General features: G+C 36.3%; 1 protein-coding gene across 1 annotated transcript; it reads right to left on the reverse strand.

The window, feature by feature from the left end:
- Positions 1-16,667: 16,667 nt before the first annotated feature.
- On the reverse strand, positions 16,668-17,604 carry LOC142871473 (large ribosomal subunit protein eL6). Its single transcript, XM_076004051.1, has one exon. The coding sequence runs from the start codon at positions 17,579-17,581 to the stop codon at positions 16,682-16,684; it is 900 nt and encodes a 299-aa protein (XP_075860166.1). The 5' UTR covers positions 17,582-17,604; the 3' UTR covers positions 16,668-16,681.
- Positions 17,605-20,425: the final 2,821 nt, after the last annotated feature.

Genomic DNA, 20,425 nt, shown 5'->3' on the forward strand with positions numbered 1-20,425 from the left:
GAGGAGGGATAGAGCCCACATGCTCCCACATAACCCTGGGAAGCTGGCCACCACCTTGCTGTGAACTGTTGTTGAGATTGAGACATGAGCAGACAATATTTTCTACAGTTTCTTGCTCACACTGCTTGCCCCAGCCTCTCCAGTCTCAAGACCACAGTGCCATTTTGAGAATTTAATACTGGGCTATGCCCCACCTCAAGCTGAGTTCAGGCTGCCAGGGCTGCAGTCCCCACCAAAGTGGGAAAATACAGGGAAACCAGGCTTTCTGACACATATGTAGGACAGTAACCACCATCCTGCAACAGTCTGCTGTAAGACCCACTCTCAAGAGAACTCTACTCCTCACAGTTTCCTGCCAATGCAGCCCGCCTAGAAAGGGGCCTACCTGCTCTAGTCTCAAGCTATTTTGGCAGTTTAGAGCCACTCTGGATGCTGCCTTTGGGCTGAGTTTGGATTAATGTAGCTAGAGCCCTGCCTAGTTTAGGAGAAACAGGGGAGCCCAACCTCTCCTATGTACACCTAGGATAAGGGGAAAAGTTGAAAGCATTCCCCCTAAGAACTGGGGCAAGATGGTTATTCCCACTTTCACCACTTCTATTCAGCATAGTACTGGAAGTCCTAGCCAGAGCAATCAAGCAAGAGAAAGAAATAAAGTGTGTATCTAAGTGGGAAAGGAGGAAGTCAAATTATCTCTGTTTTTTTATGATATAATCTTATACCTAGAAAACCCTAAGGAATCCTCTAAAGACTCCTAGATTTGATAAATGAATTCAACAAAGTCTCAGGTTATAAAATTGGTGTACAACAATCAGTAGCATTACTATACACCAATCATGATCAAGCTATGAAACAAATAAAGAACACAATCCCATTTACAATAGGTGCAAATAATAATAATAAAATAAAATACTTAAGATATATTTAACCAAGAAGATGAAAGATCTCTACAAGAACTATAAATCACTGATAAAAGAAATTATTGATGACACAAATGAAAAAACATCCCATGCTCATGAATCAGTAGAATCAATATTGTTAAAATATCCATACTGCCCAGATTCAATGCAATTCCTGTCAAAATACCAATATCGTTTTTCATTTTTCACAGATTTAGAGAAAACAATTCTAAAATTCTTTTGGAATCAAAAAAGAGTCTGAATAGCAAAAGCAGTCTTAAGCAAAAAGAACAAAACTGGAGGCATCACATTACCTGATTTCAAATTATACTATAGTGCTATAGTAACCAAAGCAGCAAGGTACTGGCATAGAAATAGACACACAGATCAATGGAACAGAGTAGAAAACCCAGAAATAAAACTATACACCTACAATCAACTGATCTTCAACAAAACAAACAAAAACATACACTGAAGAAAGGATGCCCTATGCAATAAATGGTGCTGGGAAAATTAGATATCCATATATAGAAAAATGAAACTGGATCCCTGTCTCTCGCCATATATAAAAATTAACTCAAGATGGATTGAAGACTTGAATATAAGACCTGAAACAACAAAAGGAGTAGAATAAAACTTAGGAAAAACTCTTCTGGACATTGGTCTAGGGCCTAGGCAAAGAATTTATGACTAAGACCCAAAAACCAAATGCAACAGAAACAAAAGTAGACAATGAGACTTAAAGAAAACAATAAAAGAGTAAATTGGCAACCTACAGAATAGGAAAAAATATTCACAAACTATGTACCCAACAAAAGACTACTATCTAGAATCTACAAGGAACTCAAATAACTCAGCAAGAGTAAAACAATCCGATTAAAAACTGGTCAAATGACATAGACAGGCATTTTTCAAAAGAAGATATAGAAACAGCCAAGAAACATGAAAAAATGCTGAAAATCACTAATCATCAGAGATGTGCAAATTAAAACCATAATGAGATACCATCTTACGCCAATTATTAAAAAGCCCCAAAACAATAGACATTGGCATGGATGCGATAAACAGAGAACACTTATACCTTGTTGATGGGATTGTAAATTAGTACAACCTCTATGGAGATCAGTATGGAGATTTCTGAAAGAAGTAAAAGTAGATCTATCATTCGATCCTTTAATACCACTACTGAGTATTTTCCCAAAGGAAAATAAATCATTATATCAAAAAGAACTTGCACTTCTATGTTTATCATAGCACAATTCACAATCATGAAAACATAGATACAACCTAAGTGCCCATCAACCAATGAATGGATAAAGAAAACATGCTGTAAATATATACTATGGAATACTACTCAGCAATAAGAAAGTTAAATAATGTTTTGCAGCACCTTGTTTAGAACTGGAGGCCATTATCCTAAGTGAACTATCTCATGAACACAAAAATAAATGCTGCATATTCTCACTTATAAGTATGAGCTAAACTACGGCTATTCAAGGACACACAGAGTGATATAATGGACATTGGAGACTCACAAAGGGAAAGAATGGGAGAGGATAAGGGATGAAAAATTACTACAGTGTAAAATGTACACTACTTGGGTGACGGGTACAAAAGCCCAGATTTCACAATGATATGATGTATATATATAATGGAATTCAATTCCCCCCCCCCAATTCTATTTTAAAAATTTTAAAAGAGAAATATAAAACATAAAGCTATCAAAGCTCAACCTGATGTAAATCCACAAAAGGAACGCTAGTGGACATGAGATAATTTTCTCCTTTTTTAAGGAAACATAATAAAATAAAATTTTTCACTAACTTTAAAAAAATAAATAGCAGATTTGGGGAGAAAATAACAAAAAGCAAGAAAAAAGAAACCATCAGAGTTAGAAGATGAAAAATATTAATAAAAGATAAAGTGATTTGAAAATGGAGAAAGCTAAAAAGGAACATTATTTTATTAAATTACATGGCATTACTAATATGAAATTTGAACATCAAATTTCACATAGATTTAAGACCATCAAGATAAAACAATGAAGAAAAGAAAGGGGATTGAAAATGTAAGTCAAAGCAATTATTCTTTTTAGATTCTTTGGGGATTATGTATTATTTGCGTATTGTTGACAGCATAAATAATAGAAGTTATGAAAATAGCTATTTTGAAATATATCAATGATATTTACATCATAAATATATGGAGAATTTCTGTATTAAGATGCTGCCTAAGTATGTATATTTTACCTCTCCTCCCTCAAAATAAAAGAATTTTAACAAATATTTTATTTTTAAAGCATTGGACATACCAGAAAGAATGCCAGAAAAAGCAATAAGGAACTCCTGTAAAATGTATAACAAATGAGAATAAATTAATGGGAAAATTCAATATTCCCAGAAACCTACAGGCACATGCAACTGACAGGAAGGACCTTCCAATCAAGGATCTTTTTCCAGCAGACCATAGAAATGGTGGGAAGATCAGAAGTATGAGGATTAGGGGGCTGATATAAGAAAAGGTCCATGGGTTCTACCAGGTAATAATTGAAGAGCAGAATATTTAAGGCTAATACCAGCATTTGTCCTCAAGATACTATGGGAGGCCGAGGCAGGCAGATAGCTCAAGGTCAGGAGTTCAAAACCAGCCTGAGCAAGAGTGAGACCCTGTTTCTACTAAAAATAGAAAGAAATTAATTGGCCAACTAAAACTATATAGAAAACATTAGCTGGACATGGTGGCACATGCCTGTAGTTCCAGCTACTTGGGAGGCTGAGGCAGTAGGATCACTTGAGCCCAGGAGTTTGAGGTTGCTGTGAGCTAGGCTGACGCCACAGGACTCTAGCCCAGGCAACAGAGTGAGACTCTCAGAAAAAAAAAAAAAAAAGATAATATCCTAAATAAATTCTAAAGAGGGAAAATAGACACTGGGTCCAGAAAAGTGGGCAGCATCTTTATAGCTGTTAAGATAAACAAGGAGACTTCATGACCAAAGGAAAAAACATTACCCATTCTACTAGACCACATCCCCTCCCACCCAAACACCAAAGGTACAGCTCCTATAAGCAAGATAGAATTCATTATCTTACAAATAAGAGATTTTCAGGCATTTCCTGCCAGGCAAACAGGGCTAAAGAAACATACTCAGAGAATAACTGGAGCTCTCATTCAAGTATCAATTGGCATATCCACCTTGGAAACAATTTAGTAGTAATGATATGTTCCTCCTTTCCTCCAATCTATCTACACTGCTTTAAGAATCATCTTACTATTAAAAACATAAGAAAGAAAGAAAGAAAGAAAGAAAGAAAGAAAGAAAGAAAGAAAGAAAGAAAGAAAGAAAGAAAGAAAGAAAGAAAGAAAGAAAGAAAGAAAGAAAGAAAGAAAGAAAAGGGAAGGAAGGAAGGAAGGAAGGAAGGAAGGAAGGAAGGAAGGAAGGAAGGAAGGAAGGAAGGAAGGAAGGAAGGAAGGAAGGAAGGAAGGAAGGAAGGAAGGAAGGAAGGAAGGAAGGAAGGAAGGAAGGAAGGAAGGAAAGAAGGAAGGAAAGAAGGCAGGCAGGCAGGAAAGTAGGAAGGAATGAAGGAAGGAAGATTGAACTTCTATATCCAATAATGCAATAATGGTATGTGACTTCAGATTAACTCTCCCATTTAGGTCAATTAGAAGAACTTGCCAAAATATAAAATATATTAAAATTATCTACTGGAATGCATGGGAGAACTAATATTTTAATAAAGAATTATATAGACAAGTTCTATGACAGACATATCCAGAAAAGTTAGTCCATCATTTGTGGTTGCTTGACCCCTGAGGGCATTTGCCAATTCCAGAAGAAATAGATGAAAGGTTAAGCAGTACTTTTGAAAGACTCAAGTTGGAAGCCAGAATCCAAAAGTGATTGAAGTCCTAATAATACATTTATTTCAGAGATCCAAAGAAATTAGGGTGAATCAGAAGTAACATGATCTTTGCACAGACTACAATCCAAATCTAAGTCATTCGCATGGCGTCAAGAGAAATAATTACTGAATATCCAAATTGCTACTGCCTCCAGGCACTTTCAGAAAATGAAACAGTGTTTGCTGAAGGAAAATATCATCATAGAACATAATTTTTTTACAAACAAATTTTCCAATACAATGTCTGGCAAACAATAAAAAATAACCCAACAAATGAAAAGATCAAGACAACATAAACAAGAGTAAGTAGAATTAGCAGCCCATTAAAACAGATCCACTGGGGCTACAGATATCAAAATCATCAGACATAGATTTTAAAATAACTTTTCTCAGCAAAGACATAAAAGTTTCAAAATTTAACCAAAGAATTAGAAACCATGAAAATGACATAGCCTTGAAAGAAAACCACATAGAAATGTTAACACTGAAAATACATTAAAATTAATAACTTGGCAGATAGCTTTTAAAACAGAATAGACACTAGTAAAGTGAGAATAAGTTAACTAGAAGATATGGCAGAATACCTTGATTATAATGAATCACAGAAAAAAAACATAGAAAATATAGAAGAGAGAGTAGTAGAGAAGACATTGTGACAAATTATAATATGCATTGTAATTATCCATATATCTTAGTCCATGTGGACTAGGTAGATTATAAACAGCAGAAATTTATTTCTCACAGTTCTAGAGGCTAGGAAGTCCAAGATCAGGATGCAGGCATATTCAATGTTTGGTGAGGGCCTGCTTTCTGGTTCATAGAAGGCTGTCTTCTTCCTGTGTCATCACACAGTAGAAGGATCAAAGGAGCTTTCTAGGGTCTCTTTTATTTTTTTTTATTTTTTATTTTTTTTTTGGAAAGAAAGGTGATGCTGATAGGGTCTCTTTTATAAGGGTACTAATCCCATTAATGAGGGCTGCACCCTCATTACCTAATCACTTCCCAAAGTCCCTACCTCTTAATACCAACACAATGGGGATTAGGCTTCAACATATGAATTTAGGGTAGACACAGTCTATAGCAGAAACTGAAGCAGCATGTAATTATGTTAAGGGAATCTCGGGAATAGTGCCGAGAAAATCTCAGGAATAGTATTCGAGAAATATCCACCATTGTTCAAGGTGTCAGGCATAACTTTCCAGGAGAAGGGTTTTTTTAAGCTAAGGTCTAAAGAATGAGAAGAATTTAGCAAGGCAAAAGGTGGGGAATGAACAGGGATAAGAGTATTTTGAGGCAGAGAGAACAGTATGTATAATTTTACAGAGAAGGAGAACGCAATGGCTTCGGAGAACAAAATACAACTCAATATTGCTGAAATATAGAATTTGGGGTGGAAAAGTAGTAAATAATAAGTAAGAAAAGGTCAGTGACATCATGATGATGGTGATGGGTCCTACAAACCAAAAATTATTATATTATTTGCTAATTATATGTTTGCATGTATTAAAAGTCACTATTGGTTTGATTAGTAAACAGATTGGATTGGGCAAGATTCAAGTTAGGATACCAATTAGGAGGCTATTGCAATAATCCAGTCAAGAGATGGTGGTAGCATGAACAAAGATAGTAGGGTGGAAATGGAGAACATTAGATGGGTTTAGAAGGTAATCCATCTAATGTTCTCCATTTGAAGTTTATAATAACTGGATCTGGGTGATAAAAGAAAATAAGATGTTAAAGATGATTCCCCACCTTATGGATTAAGCAACTGTGAGGACAGTCATATGAGTCAGGAGTAGCCTGGAGCTGGAGTAGGTATTTGAGATAACTTCATCTGGGACGTTCTGAGTGTGTGAAGCAAATAGCTCAGTGAAATGTAGGTGTTCTATAGACAGTTGGCTATATGGGTCAAGTGCAAATGTCTGAGTTGTAGACATAGGAAGGGTATGTACATAGATGGTGACTGAAGCCATAGAAGGGAGATTTGGACAGGTGTCTGAGGAAGTACTGACATTTAGGAGAGATGCAGAGGCTGAGGAGCCAGAAAAGCATATAGAGATGAAACATTTTGAGAAGTTTAGCTATGAAGAAAAGGAAGAGACTTATTTATCATATTGGTTAACCATACATAAACTAAAATCATATTATTAGTCAATCCTAGGTTTGAATGTAGGTCTGTCACTTACTAGTTTTACAAAGCTGGTCAAATCACTTAATCTTACCAAGACTCCTTTTTCCTCAACTTGAAAATAGGTGTAATAATATACCTACTCAAGATAGCAATTTAAGAATTATATAAAACATGTCATACTTTTAATTATTTTAAGCACACTTAGCATAAAATAGGATACTTAGAGAAATTATGAGAGGTAGTCAAGGTCAGTTGGGTGAGAGCTCAGATCTAGGCTCAGGTCTTTTGCATCTTCATTGGGTAAGCTTGTAAGTTACCTGGCCTCTTTCACCAAAATGGGTCACACTAGGTCCTATCTCATTGAACAATTGCAAGGATTAAATAACATTTGCATGTTTAACACATGTGAATGGCTTAGTATAGTGTTTTGCATATCATAAACATACAACAAATATTAATAATGATTGTAATTATATCATCACTAATGATCAAACATCAGCATCAACATGGGCAATATAATAAGTTCAAGTTCCTGTCAGAGAGGAACTAAAATGGAACTACATGACGGGAGTAGGGCTTTAAAGACCACCAGGAAATACGCAAGTCATCAGAAACTGTATCAGGGAAAGGAATCTAATTAAATGAAATGTTCAAAGATTCTTTTGATATGGTTTTAGGTAATAGAAAAAAGATTCAATTCAAACCTTCTCTAATGCTCCTATTTAAGAGAAAGAGTCTTTGAAGCTCAGGCAAATTCGAGTCTAAGCCTTATGTAGTGTTAAGAGGGCACTAACTATTGAAGCTTGAAGCCAAAGGGCTTCTAAGATTTACACTGGACAGGACATATACTAGCTGGCAGGAAAGCAAAGCAAAGCAAAACAAAAGTTAGAATCAGTCCAGAAAGTGAGAGGTGGGGCTTGGAAAATTCAAGACCCTGAGGAAACTATTTGGAGAAAAAGTAGGGGGTGGCAGTGGGGGAGTTTAAAGAAAATAAGTTTGAGATATTTTGATGACAGTTGACATAAAGGTAAGGTACAATATTAAGTGCTCAAATTTATAGAAACTTACTATGTGCCAGGCACAATTCTAAGGATTTACATATATTGATTCTTTTACTCACCATAACAAGACTATGAGACAGGTACAAGTAAGGAAACCATGGCATAAAGCATTTAATTATAGCTCATTTTAATATATAAAAAGAATCGAAGGGCATTCTACTTTGGTGTTAAGGACTTTTAAAAATATTCAAATTATCTTCTCATTATAATTTTCCTGTGAAATGATGTTTCTTTGCTGCTGAAAGTAAGCCACAAATAGCTTTTGTTTAAGCATTACATCAGTGGTTCTCAAACTTTAGCATCCATCAGAATCACATGAACAACTTGGCAAAAATCCAGAGGTCTGGGTCCTATTCTACTTCAACAAGCCTCATTCTCCCAAGTGACTGGATTAGTTCTCCAAGTGATTCTGAATCACACCAAAGTTTGAAAACCACTGGGTTACATAATATTTGCTGTTGTCACTCACATCACTTCCCTGCTTGCCCTCAGATTATCACAGAAAGTTCTGGTAAACTCTCTGAGCCTCTATTGTCCACAGGATAAAGCTCAAGCTCCTTCAAGAACACAGGACCTCCCGCAGTCTAGGCCAACCTGTGAATACAGTCTCATTCCCTACAGTTCCTGCAATTTTCATTTTTCCCCATGTATTAGTCAGAGTTCCCCAGAAAACAGTACTAACAGGATATACAGAGAGAGATATAAGGGGGAATTTATGATGAAAATGGGCTCATGCAATTATGGAGGCCAAGAAGTCCCACAGTATGCTGTCTGCAAACTAGAGAACAAGGGAAGCAAGTAGTAATTTAGTCTGAGTCCAAGTCCAAAAATCTGAGAATAGGGGGAGCCAACAATGTAACTCTCAGTCTCAGGCCAACAGAAACTGGTAGATCACTGCTGTTAGTCCAGGATTTCAAAGGTCTGGCAACTGGAGCTCTAATGTCCAAGAGGAGGAGAAGATGCATGTCCTATTTTCAGAAGAAAAGAGAGTAAATTTTCCCTTCTTACACATTTTTGTTCTATCTGGAGCCTCAAAAGATTAGATGACGTCCAACCACATTGCTGAGGGTAATCTTCTTTACTCAGTCTGCTGATACAAATGCTAATCTCTTCCAGACCACCCTCACAGACACATCTAAAAATAATACAGCTAAGGGATGACCAGCTATCTGGTCATCCCTTAGCCCAGTCAAGTTGACACATAAAATTAACCATCATAAGACTCACCCGAAAAGTAAATTTCCTTTTTCTTAAATTTATTTTCTTTGTCTGATATATATATATATATTATTGTACTTTGTTATCACATCTCCTCTGGGAACCAAAAGCACTATCTGTTATGGCACTTAGCATTTCACATTATGTATTTATTTTCTAGCTTATATATCTACTCCCTATTCTCTCTCTCCCCCATATACGCAGCTGGAATTGTACTTTATTTATTTCTGTAACCCTAGGGTCTTGGCACATTTGGTGTTCAGCAAATGCTTATTGGATGAAAGAAATAAGTATTATAAACTTTGTCCTGTACTCTAATCTAGTTCTTTGCACACTGTGTCTTAAAAAATATTATCCAAAAGCAAAGAAAAAGTCAATTTCTCCAGTGAGTGTCATTTATAATTTTAAAAAGTTGAAAATGATCAATATATCAAAGAATAGGGGTATGATTAAAGCTTACACACACACACATACACACACAGAGTATGCAATCCTACAATATTATCAAAAATAAACATTGCAGGGGGTGAACAGGAAGGCACAGATGATTTTTAGCACACTGAAACTATTCTAATATGACACTATAATGCTAGACACTCATCATCATACATTTGTCAAAACCCATAGAATATGCAACACCAAGAGTGACCCTTAATGTAAACTAGGGACTTTGGATGATAATTCATTGACAGATGTAGCATGCTCGTGTGGGATGTTGATGGTGGAGGGGCAGTGAGTGTGTGGAGGCAGAGGTATATAGGAACTCTCTGTGTTTTCTGTTTCATTTTGGTGTAACTTAAAATTGCTCTTAAAAATTCTCTTTTAAAAAATAAATAACATTTTAAATATATCAATATATTAGACATATGTATGCAAATCACACTATTAGATTTCGTGGAATACAAAACAGTACTTACACTGGAATTCATATACTGGGTATACTATATAGTTACTGAGATAATAAATTAGTGTAAATTAAGGAACTGGAATTTAAACTTTAAATTTTACATTTTTCTCTAAAGTTGCTGGATTTCACAGAAGGGAAAAAAAGGAGAAATACAGGGCAGAAGGAGGAAAGGAAGATAGGAAACCAATTATGCCACTTTTCTATATGTGAGAAATTCACATCACAACTCTAAGAATCACTTCTTCAGGGAGCAGTTCTCAACCTCCATTCCATTGTTATTATGATGATAGGCTCAAAATATACTTTTTAGAGAATGTTTGACTTTTTTTGTCCATAAAGACTGCTGTGGTTTGGGTCTAACTAGAAAAGTTAGCTTTCTCAAGCAAAGAAATACAAACTTCAATATTCATTTCAATCTGGGTACCTCATAGAAAGCACCCATTATCCATTATATGAATACAAGCCAAGAAAATAGTTATAGGCTAGATTGAGCCAGCTCTAAAACGCAATTGCAAAATTCACAATCTGCTCTGCAGCCTTTCAATCCTACTTATGTAACAATTCTACACACACAGCAGTTTTTCAGTATGTTCAGAGACAATTAACAGAAATGTTACTAACTTATATGTTTGATAAATCTGTTTTGAAGACGCAAAAAGCGAACAGCTGACTGAATTCAACATTGTAAAAGTGATTCTTATCCAAGATCAAACTACAGACAAGATGAATATTAGAAATTAGATGACTGGGTATTTTAGATCTCAATATGTGTTAACATACCATATTGACACAAGTTATTTTTTCATTTTTGTTTTACTTTTTTCTCCAAATAATACTTACTGATCACATGAGTAGAATTTTTTAATCAATCATGTCTCAAATATCTATATAACATGTGGAAGAGAGAGAGAATCCATAGATCTGTGTATTTCTAGTTTCTTTTCGCACTTGGAGGGAATAGGGAAAAATTATAATATTTCATGGAGAAATAATAATATAAATGTGTACAACTTTTAGAAAGTATATTATATATTACTAGTTTTTTCTTGCACCAATTTCCTTGTATCAGGGCTTAAAATCATTTCTGTGCAGTACAGAACTGAGGTAAAGCAACAAGGATTAGTATTTGCATTGACTTTTATTATCAGGATTTCTAAACTATCCATTTGCTTCAAAACACAGACTGACAGATTGTCAAGCTTTTACCACATGCCTCTACAAGATCCTGGCAACTGTCTTGCTAACACAGCTGTCCTACCTGGGGCAAGGGGATGAAGAAATGACCTCTCTACATGGACCTTCTTCACCCACAACTCTGTAAGCAAGCTAAAATAATGAGAGAAAATGAGGGAAAGTCAAGATTTGAGCTTTAAGAAAATATATTAGCTCATAAAAATAAAAGCCAAAATGTTTAATGAAAAACTGATAATTTGGGAAAGAAATTTTAAAAATTAGAAATGTGAGACTGAACATGCCTTTCATAGGAAATCAATTACATTGCTTCTTATACCACACATATTTTAAAAGACACAATCATTCAGGTTATATGTTTGGAGACATGTACAAAATAATGCCTTCAAAAAATAATTATCAGGCCTTAGGAAAAGATCCTGAAAACAGCTGCCTTAACTGATGCCATCTGGGGATACTACTACATAGCCCACACATAGATTTTTGCCTCCTCTGAGAACCCATATCACTTGCCCCCAAATTTCCTCTATAGTCTTCCCATCACAGATAACATGTTCTTGCAACATGTTGGTATTGCGTTGATTACCTACAATGTGCCAAGCAATGTGAAAAGTGCTAACAATTCAAAACAAAGAGAATGTGGGCCCTCCCTAAAGACCTTGAAGTATGGTGGGAACCTATGAATAAACAGTTCAGTGTGTACAAAATCATATTCAAATGGACAAAACCCTTTGATAGAGGAGTGTATACAGTTCTCTGCCACAGAAAATCACATATAACTGACCCAGCGCAGTGTCAGGAAAGATGTGTAGGTTGGACACTGACCATTAGGTAAGAAAGGTGCTCCTGTTGGAAGGAGCAGGAAGCAGAAACAAAGACTGGCAGGAGAAAACTGGGGCTCATAGAGAGCCACCTGTGTGACTGGACTATAGCCAGGATGTGGAAACTTTTTATGAACAGCTTTTCCCTGAGACACTAGTCAGGGCTTAAGGCCCCCTCCTTCCAGGCCACTGCTTGAGCAACAGTGAGGAGAAGAGGAGTACAATAACTTAGATTTTAGTCCTCTCTGATAACATGCTAATACAGTCCGTGGGCTTGTCAGACATTTTTCAGTAGGGCTCTGAAGGGGTCTTGTGCTTCACTGAGCACAAGAAGGCTCGATGAAGAGAGGTGGGAACCTGCAGCTCAGGAGGGTGCCAGGCATTGAGTCACAGCAACATGAGATGGAGCCTCACTACCAGGCTGGGATGGAGCGTGGCAGTTCAGTTGGACCACAGCCAACCAAGTAGAGCAGGTCAGCACGAAAGGAAATGGTCCTGCAATGGAGCACAGGTGGGCTTAGGGAGCACAACAGTAACTAGTCATTGAAGTAAAAGTAAATATTAAATTGCATAATAGAGACACAAACAGAGCATAGTCTTTTCCAGGAATTTTAGCTCCTTTCTCTTTTACCTCACTCTGCCTCCTTCTCTTCTGACTCTATCCCCTTACTGAAAAAGAAGAGAAACAAAAAAACAGAATATACAGGCCAGGTGTGGTGGCTCACGCCTGTAATCCTAGCACTCTGGGAGGCCAAGGCGGGCGGATAGCTCGAGGTCAGGAGTTCAAAACCAGCCTGAGCGAGACCCTGTCTCTACCAAAAATAGAAAGAAATTAATCGACCAACTAAAATATATATATATATATATACAAAAAATTAGCTGGGCATGGTGGCGTCTGCCTGTAGTCCCAGCTACTCGGGAGGCTGAGGCAGCAGGATTGCTTGAGCCCAGGAGTTTGAGGTTGCTGTGAGCTAGGCTGACACCACAGCACTCAGTCTAGCCTGGGCAACAAAGTGAGACTCTGTCTCAAAAAAAAAAAAAAAAAAAAAAAATATATATATATATATATATATATACAGTCCATTTGGAAACAGTGAATAATACACACATCATCTCAAACAAATAGAAGATTAAACATTTTTATGCCCAAGAAATGCACAGCAAAAGCAGGATTTGGGGACTCAATGAATAAGCCAGATATGTTCATTGTGTCTTTTAGCTTCACCTATACCTTTTTGCTACATTTTTCTCTTTCCTGCCCTCTCCTTACTCTAGCCCAAGCCAACCTTTCCCATTTCTCTCTTCAATACAAATTAAAGATGAGCAGGATTCAGAGAAAGGACACAGATTAAGATGAAAAGAAGTATAGAGACCTAAGAAAGCAGTCAGGGAGCAGGGACAAGAGGAAAGGTTTGAGAGAGGAATGAAAAGGAGAAACGGTAAAGAGGGAGAAGATGATGGATAGTGCATCATGGTTGCTTTATTTTTAAATGTTTTATTTTAAGATTTTTTAAAGGGAGTAAGAAACATGAGGGATTGAACAGAGGCAGAATGCAGTGGTCAACAAATCTCACCTCTTCTCATTTTATCTAAGCCTGAGTTCAAAGAAACAATGGCCCCCAGTGGGATCAACACTTACATCCTAAGTGTAAGACTTAGGATGTAAGACTAGGATTATAAGACTAAAAATGAGGAACAACTATAAGACTCCTCTACATATTAGTTAGTCTTGGACAAAGATGCGCGTTCCCTGATTCACAGAACGTAAATTTATAAAGTTTGCAAGGCATAATCTGAATTTTTTTTATTTCTTAAAATATTCTAAGGCGGGGGTCATTAAGCACAATATCCACAGGAAAGGAAGCATTAGCAGCACTATCAGCCTCTCATTTGATCACCATTAAGGTTCTGTCACCTCTCTGGGCTGCAAAAGGGATGGCTTTCTCCTCCCTGGCTTATCCTACCTGGCTCGTACTATACAATTCATAGAACATGCACCTGAGCAGATACAGGAATTCTAAGATCTTTTTGCAGAGACCCTCCCCCCATACATTTCAGGGATCAAGAAATGACAACTAATATTTATTACTTGATCTGACAGCTAATATTTATTTTGTGCTTACTGCATGCCATGCACTCAGCTAAGTGCATTGCATATTTTCTCACTTAATACTTACCATTGTCCCATGAGGTAGGTACAATATTTATCCCTCTTACACAAAAAGGATTTCAGTAGCTTGCCCAAGATCACACAAGTAAGGAGCCAAGATAGGGTCCCCAGTAATCTATTGCAAGAGTCTGTTCCTAAGCACTGAGCTCTGTTGCCCATCTCTGCCCAACCTACATAAAGCAGTTTGTAGAGGTAAATACAGCAGGAAGCATAATGGAAATTAAATCTAATCAGAATTCATCTGATAATAAATTGAAGTTGATACAGTCTGAATTTTTTATAAAGTTTTTTAAAAGAGGATATAATCTATTTTATGAGACACTTTAAAATAGTCCTGCCCAAAAGTAGAATAGATTCTGTGGGTACAGTGTGGTCAATTTGGCCTGCCCATTTTTTCTGTCAAACTTAAGTCTGTAGGCTAACTAGAATCTATACCTAAAAGTACAAGCATTAAAAATCCCAGTTAATAAATTGTGAATAAGTCTTCACTGGCTTCAATTAAAAAAATAAAAATAAGCAAAGAGAATTCCCACTTCCTCTTGTGTAATTACTTCTATTTTTAACTTTTCTTGGAAAGCTTTTTACATTTCATTCTTATGCAACAACCCAATTTAAACTCCAGCTTTTCATAATTCTTTGGAAGCAAGCAAATTCTCATGATCTTTAGTGTTTGGCAAAAGAGAAGAAAAGGCAGTGAAAACAATGATTTCTTAATTATTTTTCTCAATCTGGTAAGTAGGAAAGACTCATAAAAAAAATCTTAACAACAAATTTAATACAGCAGAAAGAATCTCTGCCAGTAGAGTGGCAAATCAGGCAATGTTCGACTTTTGGTGGGTCTGTCACTTACTGGCCTCCACCTAGACTTTTTAGTCCCTTGTCCCAGCTCCATCTACCTCAAGGCCTTTCCTTTAGGGCTCCTCCTCTCACTCAGCTCAGCCTGCATTAGTAATAATCTACAGCTTTCTGTTTAAATGTCATTTACTCAGAGAAGGTTTTCCTGAGTGTCCTTGTCCCGTCAGGACCACTCAAAACAAGACTCACTCTTTTTCTTTATGTGCTTTTGTAAGCTTGTCATACTGTATGTTAGACAATCAGTTTAACATTTCCATCTCTCCAGCCAGGCCAGAAGTCCCATGAGCAGAAATATCATGCCTGTCTTGTTAAGCTCTTGACTGTATTCTAGTGCCCAACACAGCACCTGGCCTATGTTCAATGCTTGCTACAAAGTCCATCTGCATCTGTTTGAGGTATGATCAAACATCCACCTCATCTGTTTGAATCCATCTGCATCTGTTTGAGGTGTGATGTCATCCTTGAAACACATGTATACCTAAATAATAAATTACTACAGAAAAAATGTCAAATATTCAATGTGATTCCTACACTGGTACATGGGATGTCTTACAACATCACTACCATCATTAGAAAAAAAGATACTCAATCAAATGCACTTAAAAGTAACCATGTTATCACTGGTTAAGGCTGAGCAGTACAGGAATTTTTATTTATATTATTGTTTGCAAATATAATGCATTAGTCATTGTATGTCATTAAAAATACAACCATCTGGCTAACTTCTCATCAGGGAATTGGGTTTAAAAGTTTTAGTCACAAGTTTTACTTCTTGTGGTTGCTTGATCATCTCCTGTCATTGCTCCAGTAGCCAGAGCTAGTACATTTCCCCCGGAAGCAATATTGACAAACTAAAATGAGTTTTAAGAAATGGATCAACCAATTAAAAGTTAAATAACTCTTCTAATTATTTTCAAACTCAAAATTTTCAATCTTTCAGAATATAATAAACCAAGAAGAAGGAAAATGCCGAATAAAAAAATAAAGCTAATCCAATAATAATGAATGATTGGAAAAGAAAACATGTCTCTCTCAGCTTGGAGAAATAATGGTGATAACTAAAATCAATCTATTTCATTATTTAACACACTCCATTATAAGTAGGTATGTGTTACAATTGCTTCTAAATAGAATAATTGATCTTTCTTGACTTTGAAATGTACTCACTCATAAAAAAATCAACTAATTAACTATTTTATTGAGCCTGTCACTACCTTCATACATTAATATATTTTTCCTTAAAATTTGCTCACTTAATTTCTCTCTATTGAAATACTCAGAAGTATAAAAATTTTAATTTAAAATGTCATTCCACTTTATGCTTTATAAATCAAACTGTATCAAATATATATATATTTACATATAGTTTATTGAACATCTGATTATTAAGCATCATCTGATCATTCCCTTCATGAGCCCCTTTTCTGGCCATTCTCATTCTTTTTCCTGTTCTTCAGCTACAATAACATTTTCTGTTTCTTTTTTTTTTTTTTTTAATCTTTCAGTTATTTAATTAGGTTCTTTGTAAAAATTTAGAATACCAATCTGTGAGGATAAATTCCATTTGTCAGGGCAAACAGAGATCGTAGATAGCCCTGGAGCTGAGGAATTGCCTTGATTTTTGGTAAAATTTGGGAGTCCACAGCTTTCTGATCCACTTTGCGCTGTTCTGTAATCTCGTATTTCTCCTTTTCTGTGTCGAAGATCTCACCCTCCTGGTGTCTGGGCTTCCGCAGCTTCTTCTTCTTGAAGTAAGCATCGGTGAGATGCTTAGGGATTTTCACATTGCTGATATCAATTTTTGTGGTGGTGGCGATGACAAATTTCTGGTGTGTCCTTCGCAGAGGAACTCGATTAAGGGACAGAGGTCCAGTCACAAGTAACAAGCCACTGCCGAGTTGCTTCAGGAAAACCACCCTCTTGCCTCTGTGGCGTCCGGTGAGGATGATGAGGATGGTCCCGGGACTGATGCTAGCTCGCAGTCTTCTCACGTGTTGGCTAAACGGTTTTTTGCCGTGGCTCAACAGCTTTCGAGGAACATCTTCTGTTGGATAGTACCTAGGCATTTTGCGAAGTTTAACCACCCGAGTGCCACCATTCTTGTCACCACCAACTGGTTTTGTAACAGTGGCGAGGACCTTCTCCTTCTTTTTCTTTTCAACCTTGGATTTAGCCACTGAGTATTTCCTCTTGTACATGGCCTTCCTAGAGTACATGGCAGATCGGGAATATCGGCCGATTCCTCTGACGAGAACAGGATTTCGGCTGCAGTGTGGCTTCCCCTTCTTAACCTTTTTAGCCTTGAGGTTAGCCTTTTTCACTTTACCACCGGCATCAGCCTTCTTGGCATCAGCCTTCTTGGCATCAGCCTTCTTGGCTTCAGGTTTCTTCTCTTTAGTATCCGGCTTCTTCTCAACTTTTTCACCCGCCATCTTGCAAGATGGGAAAGAGCACATTTTCTGTTTCTTAAATATGCCATATTCCTTCATACTTTGGGATTCTTACCCTTTGCTAGAAAGTTCTTCCTCTATTCTAAGCCTCTTTATTTCCTATGACTTATTCAATATGAGGTTAGCTCAAGTGTCACTTTGTTAAGGAAGCCAGCTGTGTTCCTCAGCTAAGTCACTGTCCCTGGTTTTGCTCTCTCAAGTCCTTCTCCTACAAATTACACATAATTGTAACTTTTAAAATAATTGTTAATGGTTGTTTAAAAGCTATCTTTAAAGAATCACTAATTAAAATCACCAATTAAAAATCACCAAATGAAGATGCTGTCCCTTCTGGAGTTGCTGCCTGACATTTAATATTTTGGAGAGGAGATATGAGCAATGATGCCTATATTAGAAATCTGAGAGTTTACAAATGAAATCTTTCACTCCAGCTCATCTGAAGAACATGATACATGGTGATCAAGCTCTCATAATGGGACAGGGAACAATACCTTCCCCGAAAATGGAGAAACAAAGTGTATTTTAGAAAAAGTATATTCATCTAGAGTTACTTTGTCACTGACTGGAAGCAATCTAGTAAAAGAAATCCTGAATAGAAGTCAGGCCTTAAATGAGCTAAATGACTATTTAGGTCTTTCTAGATTTGTGGTTCTACCTTAATTCTTAAAACTAAAATACTAACAATTTGCTTCTTTAGTCCATACCTATTTAGCTAAGAAGGAAAAAGGTGTCTTCAACTCCAGTTCTTCAGCAGCTTGTTATATCTGCATTATTACATTTAGTTTGCCTTTGGTAGCTTCATTTAACAGAAAAACTTGTCAGAGGCACTTGCATACTACATTGTAATGGCCCTTCAGAGCAATTATGATATCAATAGAACTATTATGATTGCAATGCCACCATAACATCTTGTAGGTATAGCTAGCAGTAGAGATAAAATTTTTATGACACATACTCAAGCTACTGCACAAAGCAGCAGTTTTTCCAAATATAAACATTCGAGGCTTTTAAAAACATTTGGCTGTGGTGCCAGTGTGGAAAGAAGATATCTACTTAAAATTTGTTTATGAAAAAAACATAACACATATAGTCTATTTGGCTTCTTCTCAATTGCAAAATGGTTTAGCCTATGTATGCTGCTTTGGGCCACAATTATGAAGATCCAAACCAAAAAAAGTATGTAATTAATCATATTCAACTCATTAATATTAAACGACTGGAACAACAAACACATTGATGTTTTAGAGTTGACAATATATTTTCCTAAGACTTTCAGATATCCTAAAAATTGAACTCAAATACTCTTTCATAAGTTTCATGTCACAGACAAAAAATGTGTGTATGTGTATGCATGTTCCCCAACAAAGGAGAATTCTATCTCTGTGATATAATCTTTATTGTTCCAAGTGAACGGAGAAGAGGGAGACTTGAGGAACTCTTTGACAAGGTAGAGTTACTGGGGAAGAGAATATGGAGATATGAATGAGAGAAATCAAGAGCTGGAAAGATTTTTAGAGCATTTAGAGAAAGAGAGCTCAAAAATTTAGGGAACAGAGTTCACTTCTGTGAGAATTGGTGGGAGATTGGAAACAAAGCTGGGCTTTATTATTTTAATCCTACTTTGGCATGCTGGAAGGCACACAAGTGAATATTTTATTGCTTTTCAGAATATTTGTCCATTGATCTGGTTTTACTCTTGATGGCTAACATCTCAAGTACATCTTAAAACTGCTTAGATTTATCTGTGTTATATTTATAATTTACAAAGTAATAAAAACATTTTACTAAAAGGCTAAGAGTTCTACCATACAGCAAGCTTCTGGAGGAATGGTATTATTCATCTCATCTCATGTTCCCAGTTCTTAGCCAGATAAGGTGTTCAATAAACATTTTAAGAATAGAAGATGGATGAATGGGTGGTTTCCTTATGCACACACAGTAGATAAGGCAATTGATCAGGTAATGTGAGCAAAACAAAAATTCCAAAAAAATTTTCTCTATTATTTCAAAATTTAGATGAAAGTTACTCTGGGTCTGAATTTCACTTTTTATGACTTAAGTAAATGTTTCATTTCATTAAGTAATTTCTGTGTGTGCAAAGTAATTTCTGTGTGTTTTCTATTTATTAGATAATAGAATTCATTCACAAATAACAACCTTATCTATCAGCTGGGTCTAAATTCTTCTGCGTCTTTAATAGAAGCAAACAGAAAAAAGGAATTTAGTTCAAGTCATGCAGTAGATCTTTTAGCAGCATAAGAATCAAAAGGCCTAACTTTGATTACATCTGATCCTGGACTGCCCCTGAACCACAGTAACTTTGTGCCAAAGGCAGATGTTTTGCATCTTTATCAAAATTTCAGGAATTACTACATGACCTGGAATTAGTATTAAATAGTCACTTAAACGGAAAATATTCACCATGGCAAAAATCTGACACTGGTAGATTTGAAAGGTATAATAGTATAGTTTTATCCCGCTTTCTATCACTTTGCCTACATAACCAACACACACGTTCTTAGCCAAAATGCAAAGTAAGCAAACTTTACTTTCAATGTCCACCCTTGGTAAGCCTCACCTTCAATTGTTCCCTCCTCCTACTTCTTTTCCAGAGATTTAGTTCCCTTCTTATTACCTCAATGCCTCCCTCTCGGTCCCATCCTCTCCCCACTTAGATGGCAATTTGAAAGTAAACAAATAAAATGTATTTGTATATCCATTCTAGTTAAGACCATTAGCTAAGAGTAGTTTAATATACTTGGAAGTACTAGAGGTCTTTTGTGTTTTAACCCAAAGTAGTACTATGTCAATGGAGATCAATATAAT

This window comes from Microcebus murinus, chromosome 6, assembly GCF_040939455.1.
Source record: "Microcebus murinus isolate Inina chromosome 6, M.murinus_Inina_mat1.0, whole genome shotgun sequence".
Classification (NCBI taxonomy): Eukaryota; Metazoa; Chordata; class Mammalia; order Primates; family Cheirogaleidae; genus Microcebus; species Microcebus murinus.

What these genes read in the sequence shown, in the direction of transcription:
- LOC142871473 (XM_076004051.1), bottom strand. Translation starts at nt 17,581, where the DNA reads ATGGCGGGTGAAAAAGTTGAGAAGAAGCCGGATACTAAAGAGAAGAAA.